The sequence below is a fragment of the Mirounga angustirostris genome, unplaced genomic scaffold, assembly GCF_029215605.1.
Source record: "Mirounga angustirostris isolate CCGP_5_RB_7025 unplaced genomic scaffold, mMirAng1.0.hap1 SCAF_1, whole genome shotgun sequence".
NCBI lineage: Eukaryota > Metazoa > Chordata > Mammalia > Carnivora > Phocidae > Mirounga > Mirounga angustirostris.
In genome coordinates this window covers 111,763,588-111,781,058 of record NW_026991709.1, presented here as the reverse complement: position 1 = coordinate 111,781,058, position 17,471 = coordinate 111,763,588, and the positions used below count along the sequence as shown (strand labels likewise).

Here is a 17,471-nt window from a genome sequence, read left to right as displayed (position 1 = left end):
TAGTCCAGATCTGTACACATTCAAACCCATAATCTCTTTATGCATCAAGTCACTAGGCAAATCAAAGAAAAATCAGACTTTTAAAACATCCATTTAGAAGCTCATACTTACATTCTGGGAAGGAAACCTTATATTTTAATGGTATGAGACATTATTTATTATGCAATGTCCTTTTATCTTATTCCACAATATAACTTTTTTGTTCTACACTTGGCAGACTTTACTCTCACTGTACAAAACAGACATTGTTTTAAAAACCCATTTGTAATAAGTGTCAGTAAGTGTGATCTTTCACTTCAGCTGAAGCAACCCTGTGGCATCAGTTTACACCTCCATGCTCACTTGGAAATGTATAATACTCTTTTTCAACAGCTCTGGAAATTAGACTCCGAAGAGATACATACCAGTCAACCAGGATGTTGACCAGGGCTCAGAAGGACCTTCAGAGAACTCTTCAACTTTGTTTCTAATGCTTTGCTTTAAGGGGAGTATAGACAATGACTTTAATTAGCCGCACCATGGGCCCTCTAATCCACACACGGGATGAGCCGGACATTCCAATGCATGTGCAACTGGGAAATCTGCGTCCTATAATGGTTTTCAACTAATTAACTAGGGCTGGCCAACTATTAGGTTAAATGAAAAGCACTGTGGCAAAACCTGACTCACTTTACCATGGCTAATAATTTAAAAGGCTGTGCTGGTCCATCCTCTGCACTGCTCACCTGACAAAGTTTCAGGCAAAAGTTTCAACAATTCTGGATCTAACCTTTAAAATCATTTCTTTCATGTTGACGCTCCAAGTTGTCCATAATTACTGACCCTACAATCTAATCTGCTCCTACTGTTAAATATCTGTTAATAATCACTGACTGCTCAATAGTTATTAAAATGTAAGCAACAGACAAATACAGAGAACAATGGATCCACTGTCTACTCAATGGGTTTACAGCCCTCGGACCTTTGCTGAGAACTCTGCTTTCCAAAGCCCAAAGCATAGCCCTTGCTCTCCTAACACAGAAATGCAACATCAATAAATTCGAATTTAATTTTTTTAGACCACAGATAACTAAACTTTAAAAGCCTAAGTAAAGAAGCAATTGTATTTGTAAAATACACTTGGGTAGAACTTTACCTTTAAGTAGCTCATCCTTTCTCTCTTCCTGCCTTTCCTTCCTTCAAGTTTTTCTACAACATATATTTATGGTTGGATTTTATGTTAAAATGCACAAAAAGACAAATACATGTTGGATGGTATAATTACTTAAGAGGAATTCATATTTGCCAAAAGTTCTATATGCATAGGCTAGTATTTCACACAGTATGTAAAACAAAGACCCATGAAAGTGGAAACAGTTGCACTAGAAAATGTGTCTTCAGAAAACATAAGTACTTTTATAAACAGCACCAAAGTTCGTTGCTTCTTTTATGATTCTCAATCCCAGCTACTAACTTTACATGTTTATACAAATCCCAAACCAGTAATAAGGCTACCAGGTACTCCCAAATTAGCAGAAGGCAGCAGAATGGCCTTTTTTTTTTTTTTTTTTTTTTGTCAGAGAAAGAGAGAACACAAGCAGGGGGAGCGGCAGAGGGAGAGGGAGAAGCAGGCTCTCCGCCGAGCAAGGAGCCCGATGTGGGGGGTCAATCCCAGGACCCCGGGATCATGACCTGAGCCGAAGGCAGCCATCCAACTGACTGAGCCACCCAGGTGCCCCCAGAATGGTCTTTTGACTACAAAATGTATCCAAACCCAAACTCCAACTCAAACCAGTTTGATACAATCAAACATGTTTTATTTACCTTACATTGTGAAAGGGTAAACTGGCCTCCGCATTTACCTGCATTAATTTCGGAATCCCCTTTGCCAGGTACCAGAATCAGTTCCGGAAAATGGAGAAACAAAAGATAGGAGAGATAAACGTTTATCTGTAACAACAGTTCCATAATATTCTGAACCATAAATTTTTAACTGACACTCACCAACCATAATCTGCTATTTTTATGGCCACCGTTAAGTAGGACACGTCCCAGCAATAACAGTCCTGCGTGTCACAAACTGTGGCAAAGGTTTTACCACAGTCAGGACTGGAGACTGTAATTTTCCTCACGGCAAGGGATTATCATACCAATTAGAGTAATATTTTTACCCAAGTCTTTTAACTTATCTCAGTCAGTTATAAAACACTGATTTCAAACCTTGTTTTAACAGGATGTTTGAATAAGCAAATGTGTGGTCTTTCCATACGGCACTGGATCTGCACCGTGAGAGAACCATGCTCCTTAGCAGGGATGTGGTAGAGTATACGGGAATTTGGGGGATGCCCCTCATCTAACTGCATGCTTCTTTTCTTCATTTTTTCCCTCTTCAAAAACTAGATTGTAGAATTCGTACCCCAGGCCCCAGCTTTTGCTCTACCCTGGGGAAAGAAAGCGGCCTCAGTGGAAAAATCCATTCACTGAAAATCTGTCAGTTCTCATCTTCCTAGAGCTCTAAGAAACATGACACAGAATTTAACCGTTCCTCTTTCTTACAGACAATTTCCTCCCTGGATTTCTTGTACTATTTTCTGCCTTTCCTCCAACCTCTCTGGCTGTCTATCCTTTACAGAGTCTGGACTTTTCTCACTCGATCTGTAACCTCTCTCTCCGGGATCTCATCCACACCTGGATTAGAATAATTATATGTAATAATTACAAATTACAAATAATTACAAATATTACAAATAATAGATCCGTCATTCTAATTAGAGAGAAAGGTCTGCAAATATACATTTATCTCCCTTGGATATCTTAAATTCACCTCAAACTCAACATGTTAAAAATTTTCTCCACCTCTTCTAAACTTACTTCCCACTTGTCACAATTACAGGCACCTCTGTTCGTTCCAGGGACAGCCAGCAACTTGCAAATCTTCCTTCTCACCTCTTTTCCTCACTCCCCATATTTAATCCATTGCCAAAGCCTGTCAAATTACTTCCTTAATATCCCTTAAATGGTTTCACTTCTTCCCTTTGCTAAAACCACCCAAGCAATTTCCCAGCCATTAAATCACTCTTATGAGTTCCTTCATTCCAGAGTGGGAGATTATTCAAGTCACTGCTCCTGAATTCTGAAACTGCAGCTAGAATGTCTACCCCCATTTCATCCCAGTATGGCCCACAGCAGAAAGTCTTTGAAAACCTGATCAGTTTTGGCGCACCAAAGACATCAACGTCCTGAACCACAAAGCTAAACCCCAGGCTCTGAACCACAGTTACACCAACAAAGCTTTTCATCCTGAGACCTCTCCATCAGGCATCACATCTAGTTCTCCATAATTTAATCCATAGCTATACTCAGTCCTGAGGTTATGTGAGGGTCAGCAAGGAACAAAGACCACCTACACTGTGCTTCCCACAATACCAAAACAACCAACTGATGCCATTATAAATGAAGTCATGTAATGCATAATAAAATGCCTGGAAAATATACAAGCAATTGTGAATAGTGGTTACATCGAAGAGTAAAACTAGTGGGTGGAGTACTTTTACTTTTCATTTTATATCCTTCAGTTCTGCTTCATTTTTTATTTAAAAAAAAAAAACAACTTTTAGGGGTGCCTGGGTGGCTCAGTCAGGTGAGCATCCAACTCTTGGTTTCGGTTCAGGTCATAATGTCAGGGTCCTGGGCTGGAGCCCCATGTCAGCGGGAAGTCTGCTTGTCCCTCTGCTCCTCCCCCTGTTCCTACTCTCTCTCTCAAATAGATAAAAAAAATTTTTAAAGCCAGTTTTTAAAAATAAACCTAAAAGTAAAATCAAGTCAGTAAGAGTTATGTCTGAGCCTGGGTGGCTCAGTCGTTAAGCGTCTGCCTTCAGCTCAGGTCATGATCCCAGGGTCCTGGGATCCAGCCCTGCATGGCGCTCCCTGCTCAGTGGGGAGCCTGCTTCTCTCCCTCTCCCACTCCCCCTGCTTGTGTTCCCTCTCTCCCTGTGTCTCTGTCAAATAAATAAGTAAAAATCTTTAAAAAAAAAAAAAGAGAAAAGGTTGTCTGTTCATTTTAATTACATTTATCATTTGTTTGCATTTTCTACTTTCTGATGGGTTATCAATGGCATCCTCAACCTCTGAACCCTAGGCCACGAACTGTTTTCCATGAACAAACTGAGAGAAAGACAAATATTCAGTATCACAGTATTTGCAGAAAAGCCACCCCAAAGGAATATGTATTTTTACTAAATTATCCAGCATGTGTATTTTTCTCCACTCACCATGTTTTGCACTGAGTCTGTAGCTGACAGTGCTTGCAGGTAGATTAGTCACAAGAAAGAACAGGATTTAGGATTATCCACAGTGTTCAGAATTGAAGGGTGCGAAAGCATATTTTTAAAACAATGAGCACAGTGGCCAAAAAGACATAAAATATATTATGTACTAGAAAATAGATGATAATCATTCTTTGTGCCACAGAATTTGTTTTCATATTAGGACTCAATATCCAACATCTTAGATTAATTATTTTTGTGAAGTTAATGAGAGGTATAATAAACTGATACATAAAAGGCAGTTGTAAGGATGGATGGAAAAATAAAATGATACTTAGGTAAATGGATGGTGGATGAGAAGAAAGAAGAAAAGAGAAAAAAGAACAGAAAAAAAAAGAGTTAAGAGAAACATATCAGCATCTCTCAAACTATCTGTGGAAAGGGATCAGGGTTTTTCTATTTTCAATCTGTCAAGATCAGTATGTGGTCCTATTGTAGATGCCTTGTACATAGCTTGGGCCACACATGACTCATCACACAAATTTGGCACACCCAAATTACCGTGTTCCATTAGACAATCCCACTGATCACATGCTTAGATGTCGAAGCCGTATCATTTTGTATACAAGTCTCTAAACATTCTTGACTTCTGTATCTAGTCTGTAACGGGTGAGTTACATACATCTGCACATTAGTGTCAGTTCAGAGACCCCACTTTGAGTCACACTGAGATACTTGATCAGCCACTTCACGCTGGGATACCATTCATTCTAATCGGTAGGGCATCCATCTAACTGGCCAGCGTGCATTTGCCAGACCATGCACCACCCTTGTATAAGAAGGGTAGGTATAATGATTAATAGTTAGGATAGTAGATGATAGATAAATTAGGTAACAAGCAAGCTAAATAGGTAATTAATTAGATAGGGGCCATACTGCTGCTCTTTGTGTAGAGTATCTCTGGATAAAGTGTTAACAATGGTTCTCTATAACCAGGGATCCAGGGAAGATCAGAAGAACTTATTTTTCCATCTTCATTCCATTTTCATCCCTCCAGTAGTGTTTGGGCATATATTATTTTTATAATTAAAAAGAGAAAATCGGGGCGCCTGGGTGGCTCAGTCGTTAAGCGTCTGCCTTTGCTCAGGTCATGGTCCCAGGGTCCTAGGATTGAGTCCCGCATCGGGGTCCCTGCTCCGCAGGAAGCCGGCTTCTCCCTCTCCCACTCCCCCTGCTTGTGTTCCCTCTCTCGCTGTGTCTCTGTCAAGTAAATAAATAAAATCTTTTAAAAAGAGAAAATCAGAAACAATCTAAATGTCCCATCAATAAGGGATCAGTTAAAAAAAATTATGCTACATCCATACGATAGAATACTACAGTCATTAAATAAAACAGATACATACGTACGGAAAAATAACCATCAAGAAATACTAAGTGAAAAAAGTTGCAGCTGAGTAATGTATAGTACACTACCATTTGCACTGTACTGAAAACAGTCTAAGTGGGTATATGCATACACATGCTTACACTCACATAGAGTTTCTTTGGAAAGACAAAAGAAACTGGTGCTCTAGGGAGGGGACCAGAGGATTAGGGTAGGGTGAAACTTCTCACAGTATGTGCTTTGGTACTATTTGAATATTTTTTATCATTTATGCGTATTTACTACCTAGTCAAAAACTTTTTTTTTTTAATTTAAAGAAGTTATCTGAAAACATTAACACGTGACTGAGCATTGTGACTTCGTGTGCAAAGGCTCTCGATAGGCTTCCCTAACAGTTCAGGAACAGCATCAGGAAGGATGTGCTTGAGAGGGAGGTCCTGAGCTGCTCAGCCAGGCACCCTCAGGGAACAGGACCTAGGCGGGCTTCGGTGGAATAACTGCTTCTGGAATCTCCATTTTGCCTCTGCCCAGTTGATCAGTCTCAGAGAAAACTGAGAAACTATCCAGAACCACAAGAAAGTATTCTGGAATCAGCCAGACCCGCAAGCTATTCGTTTATAAGCAGAAATGGCAGATTCAGTGGGGGTGGGCCTGACTCAAGCGTAGCCTCATACCCTACTGACTTGGAAAGCAAAGACCACCCACTACTGTGGAACAGCATATGCTAAATTGAATATATGACAGATGGATAGATCTATGGAGGGACAGATGGGCGAATGAATTGTTATGAAAGGTTCTATTATTTCAGATTCTTAAATCAGTATAAAATCCTTAGTTCCTTAAAGAACTAAGAATATCTCAACATAGGAGGCAATGGTGGGGTCTTGTGCTACATTTGGATAAAGCCAGGACTGGTGTATCTCAAAATTAGGGAATGAGAAAATTGACACTGACTAGCAAAATGGTCAGTATGCCCATCCTAGCTGAGGTTCCAGAGCCTCAATGGGATGCACAGGTCATCCACCAAACATCACTTACTTTCAACCCAAGTCAGGCCAAATGTTTCTGGGCCTCAAAAACACACCCTGAGCACTTCCGCCCCTGAACTTCTCTTCCTGCCCCTCTTTCCTAGAAGGCCTCTTTGCTCACCACATTCCTCCCATTTTTCAAGGCTCCATGTATGTCCAACCACCTTTACAGAGACTTCTCTGAAGAACCACTCCCCCTCTGTCCACCTTCTCCACCGCATCACAGTATGCGGAGCTAGGATTCTAAACTTGTAGTCCAAGGGGCACAGACATGATGCGATTATATTCCCAAGCATGGGAGAGTCCCATGAGGAATTCTAGTGCACGAGCTTGCAATGCAGATGGCCACCAGAAAGTATTAGAGGAGTCCTTCCTTATCAAGCATGCACCTATTTGCCAGGCACTGTGCTCAACTTATACAATGATGAGCAAGACAAATATCAATCTTGCCCTCATGGAGGTGATGATATAGTGAAAAAGACAAATAACTAAATAGAAAATGGCACTAGTGTGGGGGGCCTGTGAGTCAGGGAAAACCTCCTGCAGCAGCATAGGAGTTAACCAGGCAAGAAGCAGGAAAATAATGTTCCAGGCACAGGTAACAGATTGTGCCAAGTTCCTGGGGCCAGCGGGAAGACTGCCAACGAGAGAACTAAGGGACGTTCAGCACGGCTGCAAGTTTCAGACCTGTAACCATAACAGAAACGATTGCCTTATTATGACACCCCTCCCAAGAGCTTCCAACACACAGCGAGCAGCTGCTCTAGGCTCTACGGCCACAGAGGGCCCAGAGGCTAGCCTGATTTCGTCTGTGTTCTCCTCGTCTCCCCAGCTAGACCATCAGCTGCCTGAGGTTGGGGAAACCTGCCACACATTTCTCCCCTCACAGCATACTGCACAGGGCTAGCACACAAGAGAAGCTGGTGATTTTTCATTGTTGATGCTGAAACAGCTAACGATCCTTCCGGTGGCATAAAGGAAAGGTCCCGGGAGATCGCACACACATCCCTGCCACCGCCATCTCAACTGGGACCAGTAACAGTAATAAACTGTCAGCAGTGCTTACTGTGCCAGCCATGTCTCCCTTTCTTATTTATCATCTGCTGTGCCTGGATGGAACATTAGAAGTCCAGGAAGGAGGGCATGCAAATAAAGAATACGCTGAAGGAAACTCGTGTGACCTAAGGATCTGCCATAACCCTACCTCTTATCCTGAGGTAACTTTAATGGAGAATTCTGGGTTAAGAGTTTAGCAATTACTGTGTCAGTTCATTCCTAAAAAAAAAATAACCCCAAACAAGAAAAACACAAGCAGTTCCCAAAGAGCATCCATTTAGTAAGATAAGCTCCAGGCTTCAGTTACTGAGCTATGGCTGAGAGATTTCCCCACACCCTACCACACCTACCCAAATCTACGACTCCACCTTTTTTTTGTTTGTTTTTAAGATTTTATTTTTAAGTAATCTCTACATCCCATGTGGGGCTCGGACTCACAACTGAGATCAAGAGTCGGAAGCTCCATCGACTGAGCCAGCCAGGCGCCGCTACGACTTCATCTTTATATGCTTCTTTGCTTTCTTTCTCCTGAAGTTTTTATAACTCTCCCACCCTCCAATTTAAAAAGAAATATATGGGGCGCCTGGGTGGCTCATATGGTTGAGTGGCTGCCTTCAGCTCAGGTCGCGATCCCAGAGTCCTGGGATCGAGCCCCGCGTGGGGCTCCCTGCTCGGCGGGAAGCCTGCTTCTCCCTCTCCCCCTACTGGTCCCCCTGCTTGTGCTCTCTCGCTCTGTCAAATAAATAAAATCTAAAAAAAAAAAAGAAGAAGAAAAGAAAAGAAACATATGTTTATTGAAGGACATCTGGAAATACAGAAAGGCAGAAAGTAAACAAGAAAAATCATCCAGAATTCCAGAAATGACCATCGAAAACATTTCGGTATCTATCCTTCTAGCACATACACACACACACCTTTAAAAGTAAAATCAGGATTATGCTATTATCACTAGGTATTGTAATTGTTGGTTTTCTTCTGTTATATCCCACTTGTTTGATATTTAGGACTTTTTATTTCCAAGCATTAATAATTAACTATTAAATCAAGAGATATAAATGAAAATATACTACGTATCCACAAAGCACACTGAAAAAAAAAAACCTTTAACTTGATTCAGATATAAAAATCTCAACTATAGGCGCCTGGGTGGCTCAGTCGTTAAGTGTCTGCCTTCGGCTCAGGTCATGGTCCCAGGGTCCTGGGATCGAGCCCCGCATCGGGCTCCCTGCTCAGCGGGAAGCCTGCTTCTCCCTCTCCCACTCCCCCTGCTTGTGTTCCTGCTCTCGCTGTGTCTCTCTCTGTCAAGTAAGTAAAATCTTCTTAAAAAAAAAAATCTCAACTATAAAAAGGCACAGAAAAGGTTTCCCAAAGTATGGTCTATATCCTGAGTGGATGGCAACAGACGATAGTTGGAATAAAAATGTTCAAATCACATGTGTTTGTGAAATACTGGCTTAAACAAAAATAAACCAGTTTTTCTGATAAGTGACTTTGGAGTATAATGTATATTGTGAAATTCCAAGAGAGGGATAGAGCATGCAACATATCCCAAACTTCCTGGTCCAGAAACCCCCATGTTCACAAAGCATCTGAATGGACTGGGGTTCCAAAGAATACAGTTTGGAAAACCCTGCTCTCCTGATATTTCAGTGCACTAAAACATGCACAGTCACCCTCAGACCAGTGAAAGGGCCACCCTCTCAGAATCTGCCCTTCATTAATAAGCTAATTACTTCAGTCCTGTCCTTCAAACCACCTTTCTAAAAGAAAACCATCCCCTGGACTGGTTGATTATTTTTTTTTTTTTAAGATTTTATTTATTCATTTGAGAGAAAGACAGAGAGCATGAGCAGAGGGAACGGCAGAGGGAGAAGCAGACTCCCCGCTGCGCAGAGCCCAATGTGATACTCCATCCCAGGACCCTGGAATCATGACCTGAGCTGAAGGCAGACGCTTAACCAACTGAGCCACCCAGGCACCCCTAGGATTGGCTGATTTCTTTTACTCCCATCACCCTCTCCTGTGATTAGATACATAAATAAAGAAGGAAGGAAAAGAAGGAAGAGAAAAGAGAATGATATATAAGGCTGTAATTCCTACAAGTCCTAACTGGTCAACAAACAAAAACCAGGACTCAATACTGCCTCAAACCTCTACAGCAATTTATTTCTCATCAATCTCTGCAACGATAAAGGCAATAAGAAGCAACCTGGCTCTTTTCTTCCCTTGCAACTACTTTACTAACATTATTTAATTAACCCTCTTAACAAGCCCTCGTCAGTGTACCTGATCCTGACATCCATTAGGTCATCTGCCTTCCCGGTCACATCTGTGTTCCCTATAAAATGATACACATTTATTAAAGGTGGAAACCTTGACATGAATAAAATATAAATAGGCACTGTGGATATACTATCCACTTCTGGTTTGTTTTTCTCATCACCTCTCTCTCTCTAGCACCCAGAGCTCCAAATTTGACCACCCAGACGGAGCTCAGAAGCAAACTCCAATGCTCCATCCACCACTCCAGAGTTATCTGGTCACCAAGGAGACCTAATTACAGGGCCTAATTATGGGCACGTAATTGGCATGAGGCATCATGGTGCAGGGGCAGGAGTACAGGTTTTAGAATCACATAATTCTAATCACATCCCTGCCACTCACCTGATACGTGACCCTGGGCCACTTACTCCACTTCACTGAGCCTCAGTTTCCTCAAGAACAAAATGAGATAATAGTATGTACCTATTCACAGGGTCACTGTGAGGGTTTAAAAAAAAAAAAAAAAAGAATATATGTGAAAGTACCTAGGGTTATTAAAAAAAAAAGAAGTTTCACACACACGTGTTGGGAGTGTACTCCACAGGTGACACTGGGGTTGTCTCTCTGGAAAGCACTGACTCCGCTCTCTGCCTTGTCTGGCACAGAGCAGGTCATCAACAGATGTCACTTACTCCCCTCCTCTTCTCTCTCCACTTCTTGATCCCTCCCCCCTTACACACAAAATGGGCCCAACTAGTAGCTATGAGCCAGATTCCAAAACACCGAAAAGTAGACCCTCTTCAGAAGAGATGCCGTATCCTCTGCCCAAGGAGCTTAAGTCACGGCGCATTCCTATTTAAGTTGTTTAACAGGAAAACTGACTCAGTCTTTATTTTAAATTTAAAAAGCTGACTTACAATTCCAGATTCAGGTTGTCATTCAGAGCCATAACTATAACCAAGAGTCACAACCAACTTTCATTCTACTGTCAAGGTTTCTGCATCTGATTTTGGCCAGGTAGAAAGGGTATGTGTGTGGACAAAGAGGCAACTGGAGGCAAGAATGAACTTGTACTGAAATTCTGCTATGTGCCAGACACTTCAAATATGTTATCTCATCTAGTCTTTCAAATATCATGAAATAGGTATTACTCTTACTAACAGGTGTTTTACAGACAAGGAAACCAAGGCAGCTGACAATATTTAAGGACAAAAGGCCCTTCATGAAAACAACTACATTATATTGCCACCCAAAGGTAAATTAAAAAAAAAAAAAAGTCAGTTCTTTTTTAAGAAAATAAATATTTTCAAATTAAAAAGTATTTGAACATTTTACCTCCCATAAACACTTATTAAGTTACTCAAGCATGGGCGCCTGGGTGGCTCCGTCGGTTAAGTGTCTGCTTTAGGCTCAGGTCATGATCCCGGGGTCCTGAGACTGAGCCCCGCACTGGGGTCCTGAGACTGAGCCCCGCATTGGGCTCCCTGCAGAGCAGGGAGTCTGCTTCTCCCTCTCCTCCAGCCTCCAACTCCCCCCCTTGTTCTCTCTCTCCCTCCCTCTCTGTCCCTCTCTCTCTCTCTCAAATAAATAAATAAATCTTAAAAAAAAAAGTTACCCAAGCATGTACTCCAGCAAAATGAGGGCATAAATCAAAAGAGGGAGACATGAGAAAAGGAAATGGAAATGATGCTACTTCCGGCCATGGAGAGAAGTAAAGAGAAGTGCCAGGATGACAGCTCTGTTGGACGCCTAGAGAACAATCAGAATCCAGAATGGCATAGAAAGATACAGGAATCTGGGCATAAAAGCTTAGGGAAACAAGACTTGATAGAACTGATGGAATTTAGAGCCTAAAAAATTCTGAGAAGCAAATAATATATAAACAAATAAGAAGGCAATTAGAAATACTTGAAAAAATGTTTCAGAAAGTCAAGGTCCAATTATGAAGGTCCCATCCCTGCCACTCACGTTATCAGGTGAGTGGCAGGGATGGGATTAGAATTATGTGATTCTAAAACCTGTACTCCTGCCCCTGCACCATGATGCCACAAATTTAAACAACTGGTTAAGAATTTGAGGGGGGCCTGGGTGGTTCAGTCAGCTCAGGTCACGATCTCAGGGTTGTGGGATGGAGCCGCATCCAACTCTGTGCTCAGTGCTTGAGATTCTCTCTCCCTCTGCTCCACCCCCCCCCCACTTGCACGCTCGCTCTCTATCGCTAAAATAAAAAATAAAATCTTTAAAACGAACAGAAAAAGAGTTTGATGGAAAGAAAGAATCCATTCAACTTTGGTGCTAGATATATCCTCCTCTGATTGCCCAGGAGTCCTGACATGAGACTGAATGTAGCAAGTCTAAACTTTAACCTTAATATAAAAGGCAATGAATTATAGTTATAGAAATGTAATAATGTAAATGTTGTCTCTAGATTTTCAACTTTAATAATAATTTATGAATAAGAAGGTCAAGTTAAGAGCAAAGCACAAAACTTTTATTGGTTATGGGTTCAGGGCCTGGACCGTTAAGGTGTATGGACAGAATGAATTGTAGAACAGGTAGCCCCCAAATCTCCTTGACTTGCAAAAGGGGGAATCAAGAAATAAGTTGACAAAGAATAACAAAGGTGATCTAACAGACAAACTAAAAATAATATAAATATTAAATTTGGGGGAGAAAAAAACAGTTTAAGGAGCTACATTCTCATTTTCAATCAGAAGTTAAGAGTCGATAAATCAAAAAATTGTGGTAAAAGCATACTAGGGTTAAGGAAGTAACAATCTAAGAATTAAATACAGAAACAGTTAAAATAAAACCTAAAAGGCTCCCTCTGTGAGCCTTGAGGAGGTGAAGGAAACCATTGTTTTTCAACAAAAGTCCTTCTGTACTATTGGAGTTGTTACTGAGTGCAAAGATCACTTTGACAAAAATAATTTTCTATGACACTTTTCAGAAAAGGGAAAACACCAAAATTATTACTAAAAACTGGGAGTGGCAAGCAAATGTTATCGCTGAAATTATATTTAATAGTGGGGATAACAGGCTCCCGGGTGGTTCAGTCGGTTAAGCGTCTGCCTTCAGCTCAGGTCATGATCCCAGGGTCGGGGGATCGAGTCCTGCATCGGACTCCCTACTCAGCGGGTAGTCTGATTCTCCGTCTCCCCCTGCCCCTCTGCCTGCTTGTGCTTTCTTGCTCTCTCTGTCAAATAAATAAATAAAATCTTCAAAAAAAAAAAAATAAAGGAATGGGAATAAAGTATTTTTTCTTATAGAACGTTACTCATATAAAATTTTTCTGTAAGAATATAAAGTCCTACTGAAGCCAACTGTTTTGTTCTTTATAATTCTGTTTTCTGGTTTATGTGTAATAAATATGTATCCCATTTATACCCAGAATTTCTTTTTTAATTTTTAATGTGATCAGTGGTCAAAATCAGTGTGCCAGGTGGCTAAGAGCCCAACACCTACATGCCCCCAGCCTGATTTATGAGCTTTAAAGAGCAGCAGGAACAGGGCAGTAATTTTCAGGGGCCGTGTGTTTTCACATCAACCCTCTCCACTTGTGTATGCTACCCTAAAGAAACACTGCAATGAAAGGTGTGACCGCTCAGAAAAGGTCCCCTTTAAGAGGTAGCAGAAAGTCATTACATCATATACATAGGAACAATCTTACCTAAGAAAATCACAAAAAGCTTTTTAAAGCTTCTTAATGGCCCAGCTTTGTTTCCCATAAAAGTCATTGTTCAGCTGGGGAAGTGACAGGGGGGATAAAGGTAGGAGTGAGGAAAATGGAAAAGTGCTCTGTAAGTAGTTGTCAACAGACAAGAGGTCCAGTCCAGGGTCTACCATTAAATAACCACATGACTTTCCCAAAGTCACACAGTCACCCTTCCCTGGCCTTGGGTTTTCTAGCCAAAAAAAAAAAAAACAAAACAAAAAAATCAAACCTGACCCTGGTCCAATCTGAAATCCTTTTAATTTCTCATTTATAAAAGCCTTGAGACAGAATCAATGATAGGATGGATGCCACTGTTAGCCCCATTTCACAGATGATGGAGCAAAATAGATTTTATGACAATCAATTCAGGGTCAGTTGCCACTATTTTTCAAGCTTCTATTTAATCCATCAAAATACGTTGCCTTTGGTGGCTATGCAACGAAGTATGACATACAACATTTAACTTACTCCAACTTTAAACAACGCCCCCCAAAAACCTCAGACAACTCCTGGCAGATTGCTTGTCCTGAAAGACAATAGTCACAATGACTTAAACTTGGCCAGAAAGTTTCCAGGGACCGCATCAAATCAGGCTAGCCTACTACCTACCCATTTTTTCAGCTGTGGTCTTCACTGACTACCCAAAGTGAAAGAAGATGTACTCTGCTTTGGGCTGCAGGGTGGTTGTAGTTGGGGGGATGGACAAATGAATCTGAGCAACTTTCTCTAAACCCAAAGCTAACTTCCATTTTTGTCCTAGTTTCAATCATTCCATCATTATGCACTTGTGCATAGAAGGGAATTTTTTTGCTTTTGGGGGGGGTCCTTTTTTTCCTAGCTTTCCTCTAATATTAGGCAAGCCTCTTATTTCATATTTTTAATAACCACAGTTATACTGATCATATATCATATACTTGTGCAAGTGTATATTCATAAGCACAGTTTAAGTCATTTGGGACCAAAAAAGATAACCCTAAATTACTGTAAATTATTGGACCATTTTTCTATTTGCATTTATTACTAAGTCCATTTCTAGAAAAGTCACAATAAATACTCAAAACCGCACTTACCTAAGTAACCTTAATACAAGATCATTTTGGAGCTTTATGTACCATAGAAACTAATGTCAGCCTTCAGAACAGTATCATCACATTTAGAAAAATGTCATGTTATTACATCACATACTTGAATTCCACCAGCCATTAGGAAGTCAAAGCATCGAGTACATGTCCACACTAACACTCAAAGCCTGGGGGAAGGCCAGTTGTGGAATGACCATCAAGTCTGTTTCAGGACAAGTGCTTCTCAGCATCACACCAACCCCAGAAACAAAATAAAGAACTCCTCCTTGCACAAGATGTCAACAGCATTGGGATGGGGAAGCAATAATTGGTCACCAGTATGAGTCAAAGAGTTGACTGTAGCAAACCTCATTCATTACTGTGTATTTGTTGTAAGATCCAACTGACAGCAATCAAATACTAGTGCCAAAGAAAGGTTTGATTATACTTTTAAAAGAGCACATAACGTCCTAGCATAAGTTTTAAACTAAGGCTTCTCCATCAAAGCAATTTCGGCTTTAAAATAAAGTCTACGGCAGGTTCTAAGAAGCGAAGTTTCTTTCCATGGCAGTGAATGGCCAGTCAGTGCAGGCAATCCGGAACCAAGTGGACCAGCTGCTGGCACAACCTCCAGCCAGGCCATCAATAGCCTGACCCCCCTTGACCTCACTGGTTATATTTCAAGTTCCAGCGCGTTTCTCCTCTGGAACATAATTATCTTAGGGTACCACAACTGAAACAATCGTCTTTATGTCTGTGAATGTATTTTCCCTTACAGTCTAATTGTAAAAATCATCACATCAGGAAAGCCCTAACAATGTGAAAGGGAAGAGTAACAACAAAACAGGCTCCTGATCCGTTGGTATTTTAGGTTACTAACTGCGCCATAATATAACTCCTGACCCAATTTCCGCACAATTGATTTTCCAGCCCACAACTACTTCACCACGGAGTTGCTAATTACATCACCGTGCGGTGTGGTCATTACATCACTCAGCTGGGAGCAGAAAGGCCTACCAGGCGGTGTTCACTTTTCTAGCTTGCTTTTCCTAAGAATGGAGAGACTGTAGACCACCTACACTACCAAAAGTCCCTCTCCTTCCCAAGCCTCAAAAATGTTCTAGAATTTATCTCCATGTCACATCCCAATGGACCAGGCTCTGGGACATCTAAGTTGGAGTGGACAGGTAAGGGCGTAAGGGTTTGTGCCCAGAAGTCACTATTCCAGATTCAGGGCAAAGTCACCTATGTGTTTCATGAGAATCACCCCAAAACTACTTTTTTTTTTCCCTCCTACTTCTACGAGTTTCCAGGTCCCCAATCTCTTGGAAATTCCAGGACCCTGGAAGAACCTCACCAGATGCTCTTCTTCTGATCCTTTACCATTCCAACACCCAGAGACACACTCTCTACTTCCATCTTCCCAGATCTTTCGGAAACAAACGTGGAAGGACCCACACCGCGCGCGCGCACCCCAACAAGCATGCGCACCCTGGGCACCGTGACTGTGCCCCCTGACTTCGGGCTGACTTACTTGAGGAAGTACCTCTGGCCAGTGGCCGTGAAGGTCATCTCCCAGCCCGGGGGCAGCGGCAGCTCGTCGGTCACATCGTAAGACTGCTGGCGGAGGTGCGCATGCTGCTGCGCTGGACTGCCTGCAGCACCCGCGCCGGTGCCCAGCTGCAGGGACGCGGGCGACGAGTGCGAGCGGACGTGCTGGGCGCCGCTGGCCAGCCGGGGCCCGGGGTGGCCGCCGGACGAGTCGGTGCTCGACTGGCGCGAGTGAGAGCCAGAGTCAGGCTCCTTGAAGAACGACTCGGGCAGGATCTTCTTCCGCCACGAGCTGGGCTTGGGGTTCATGACCGAGTTGAAGAGGGCTTCGAGGTCCGTGTCTAGGTCCTGCGTGACGTGGATCACTTGCTGCCCGGGTGGCGGGAGCGGGGGGGGCACCGAGGCCGGATTCATCTTCTGCAAAGAGAAAGGTCAGATCAGCCTTTTATTTAAAGTCGCAGGAAGGGGTCCGGGGGCAGAACAGAAACAAAAGAAAAAGAGGCGACAGATAGGTGTCCGCCTCGGGATCCCAGACACGCAGCGGTAAGGCCAACCGGATGGGGGAGGGGTCCCTCCTGGCCTGGAGAATTATGCAACTTTCTTGAAACAAGTAAGTTGCCGGGAGGAGGACGACAAGGAAGGGCGGGGGGGGGGGGGGAGTAACTAAACTCGGGAGGTGGCTGAACTGCTGCTGGCGAAGGACAGGTCGCAACTTTCCCGGGCAGGCAGCCCCCCCCCCCAAAGTCTCAACCCAAGCCAGCTCCACGACATCGCGACTCCGGAAGCCCGAGGAGCCCAGGCGCCCTGGGGTGGAACGGGGTGAGCGGGCGCGCTCCAGCGGGCTCTACCTGGGCGCGCAGCGAAGCCGAGTCTGGGCGTGCGGCGGCCGCCGTCCCGCCCGAACTCGCCGTCGGGCCTCAGTCGCTCGGTGCGTCCCGAGCTCGCAGGGCTGTAGCCGGGGCCCGGCTGGCAAATCCCGACGTGGTGCCTGGCAGCCGAGGGGCTTCGGCTCTCACATCCCCCGAACTGGCCTCAGGCGTTCGTGCTCCGCGAGAAGGAGGCGGAGGAGAAGCAGACAGCGCGGCCGCCGCGGCTCCCGGACTGTCCCATAAACAAAGTTTGGAGCGAACTCCCACTCCCAGAAAAGAGGCGGGCCCCAAAGTTGAGCTG

General features: G+C 43.0%; 1 protein-coding gene across 1 annotated transcript in view; it reads right to left on the bottom strand.

The window, feature by feature from the left end:
• WWTR1 (WW domain containing transcription regulator 1) overlaps positions 1-17,465 on the bottom strand; it is a 135,661-nt gene extending 118,196 nt beyond the window's left edge. The window contains exons 1-2 of the mRNA XM_045903573.2: positions 17,150-17,465; positions 16,285-16,718 (exon numbers count right to left, since the gene is read on the bottom strand). Coding sequence (XP_045759529.1) covers positions 16,285-16,715 — 431 coding nt within the window. The 5' untranslated portion in view covers positions 16,716-16,718; positions 17,150-17,465. The remainder of the gene's footprint in view (positions 1-16,284; positions 16,719-17,149) is intronic.
• Between the last annotated feature and the right edge of the window lie 6 nt (positions 17,466-17,471).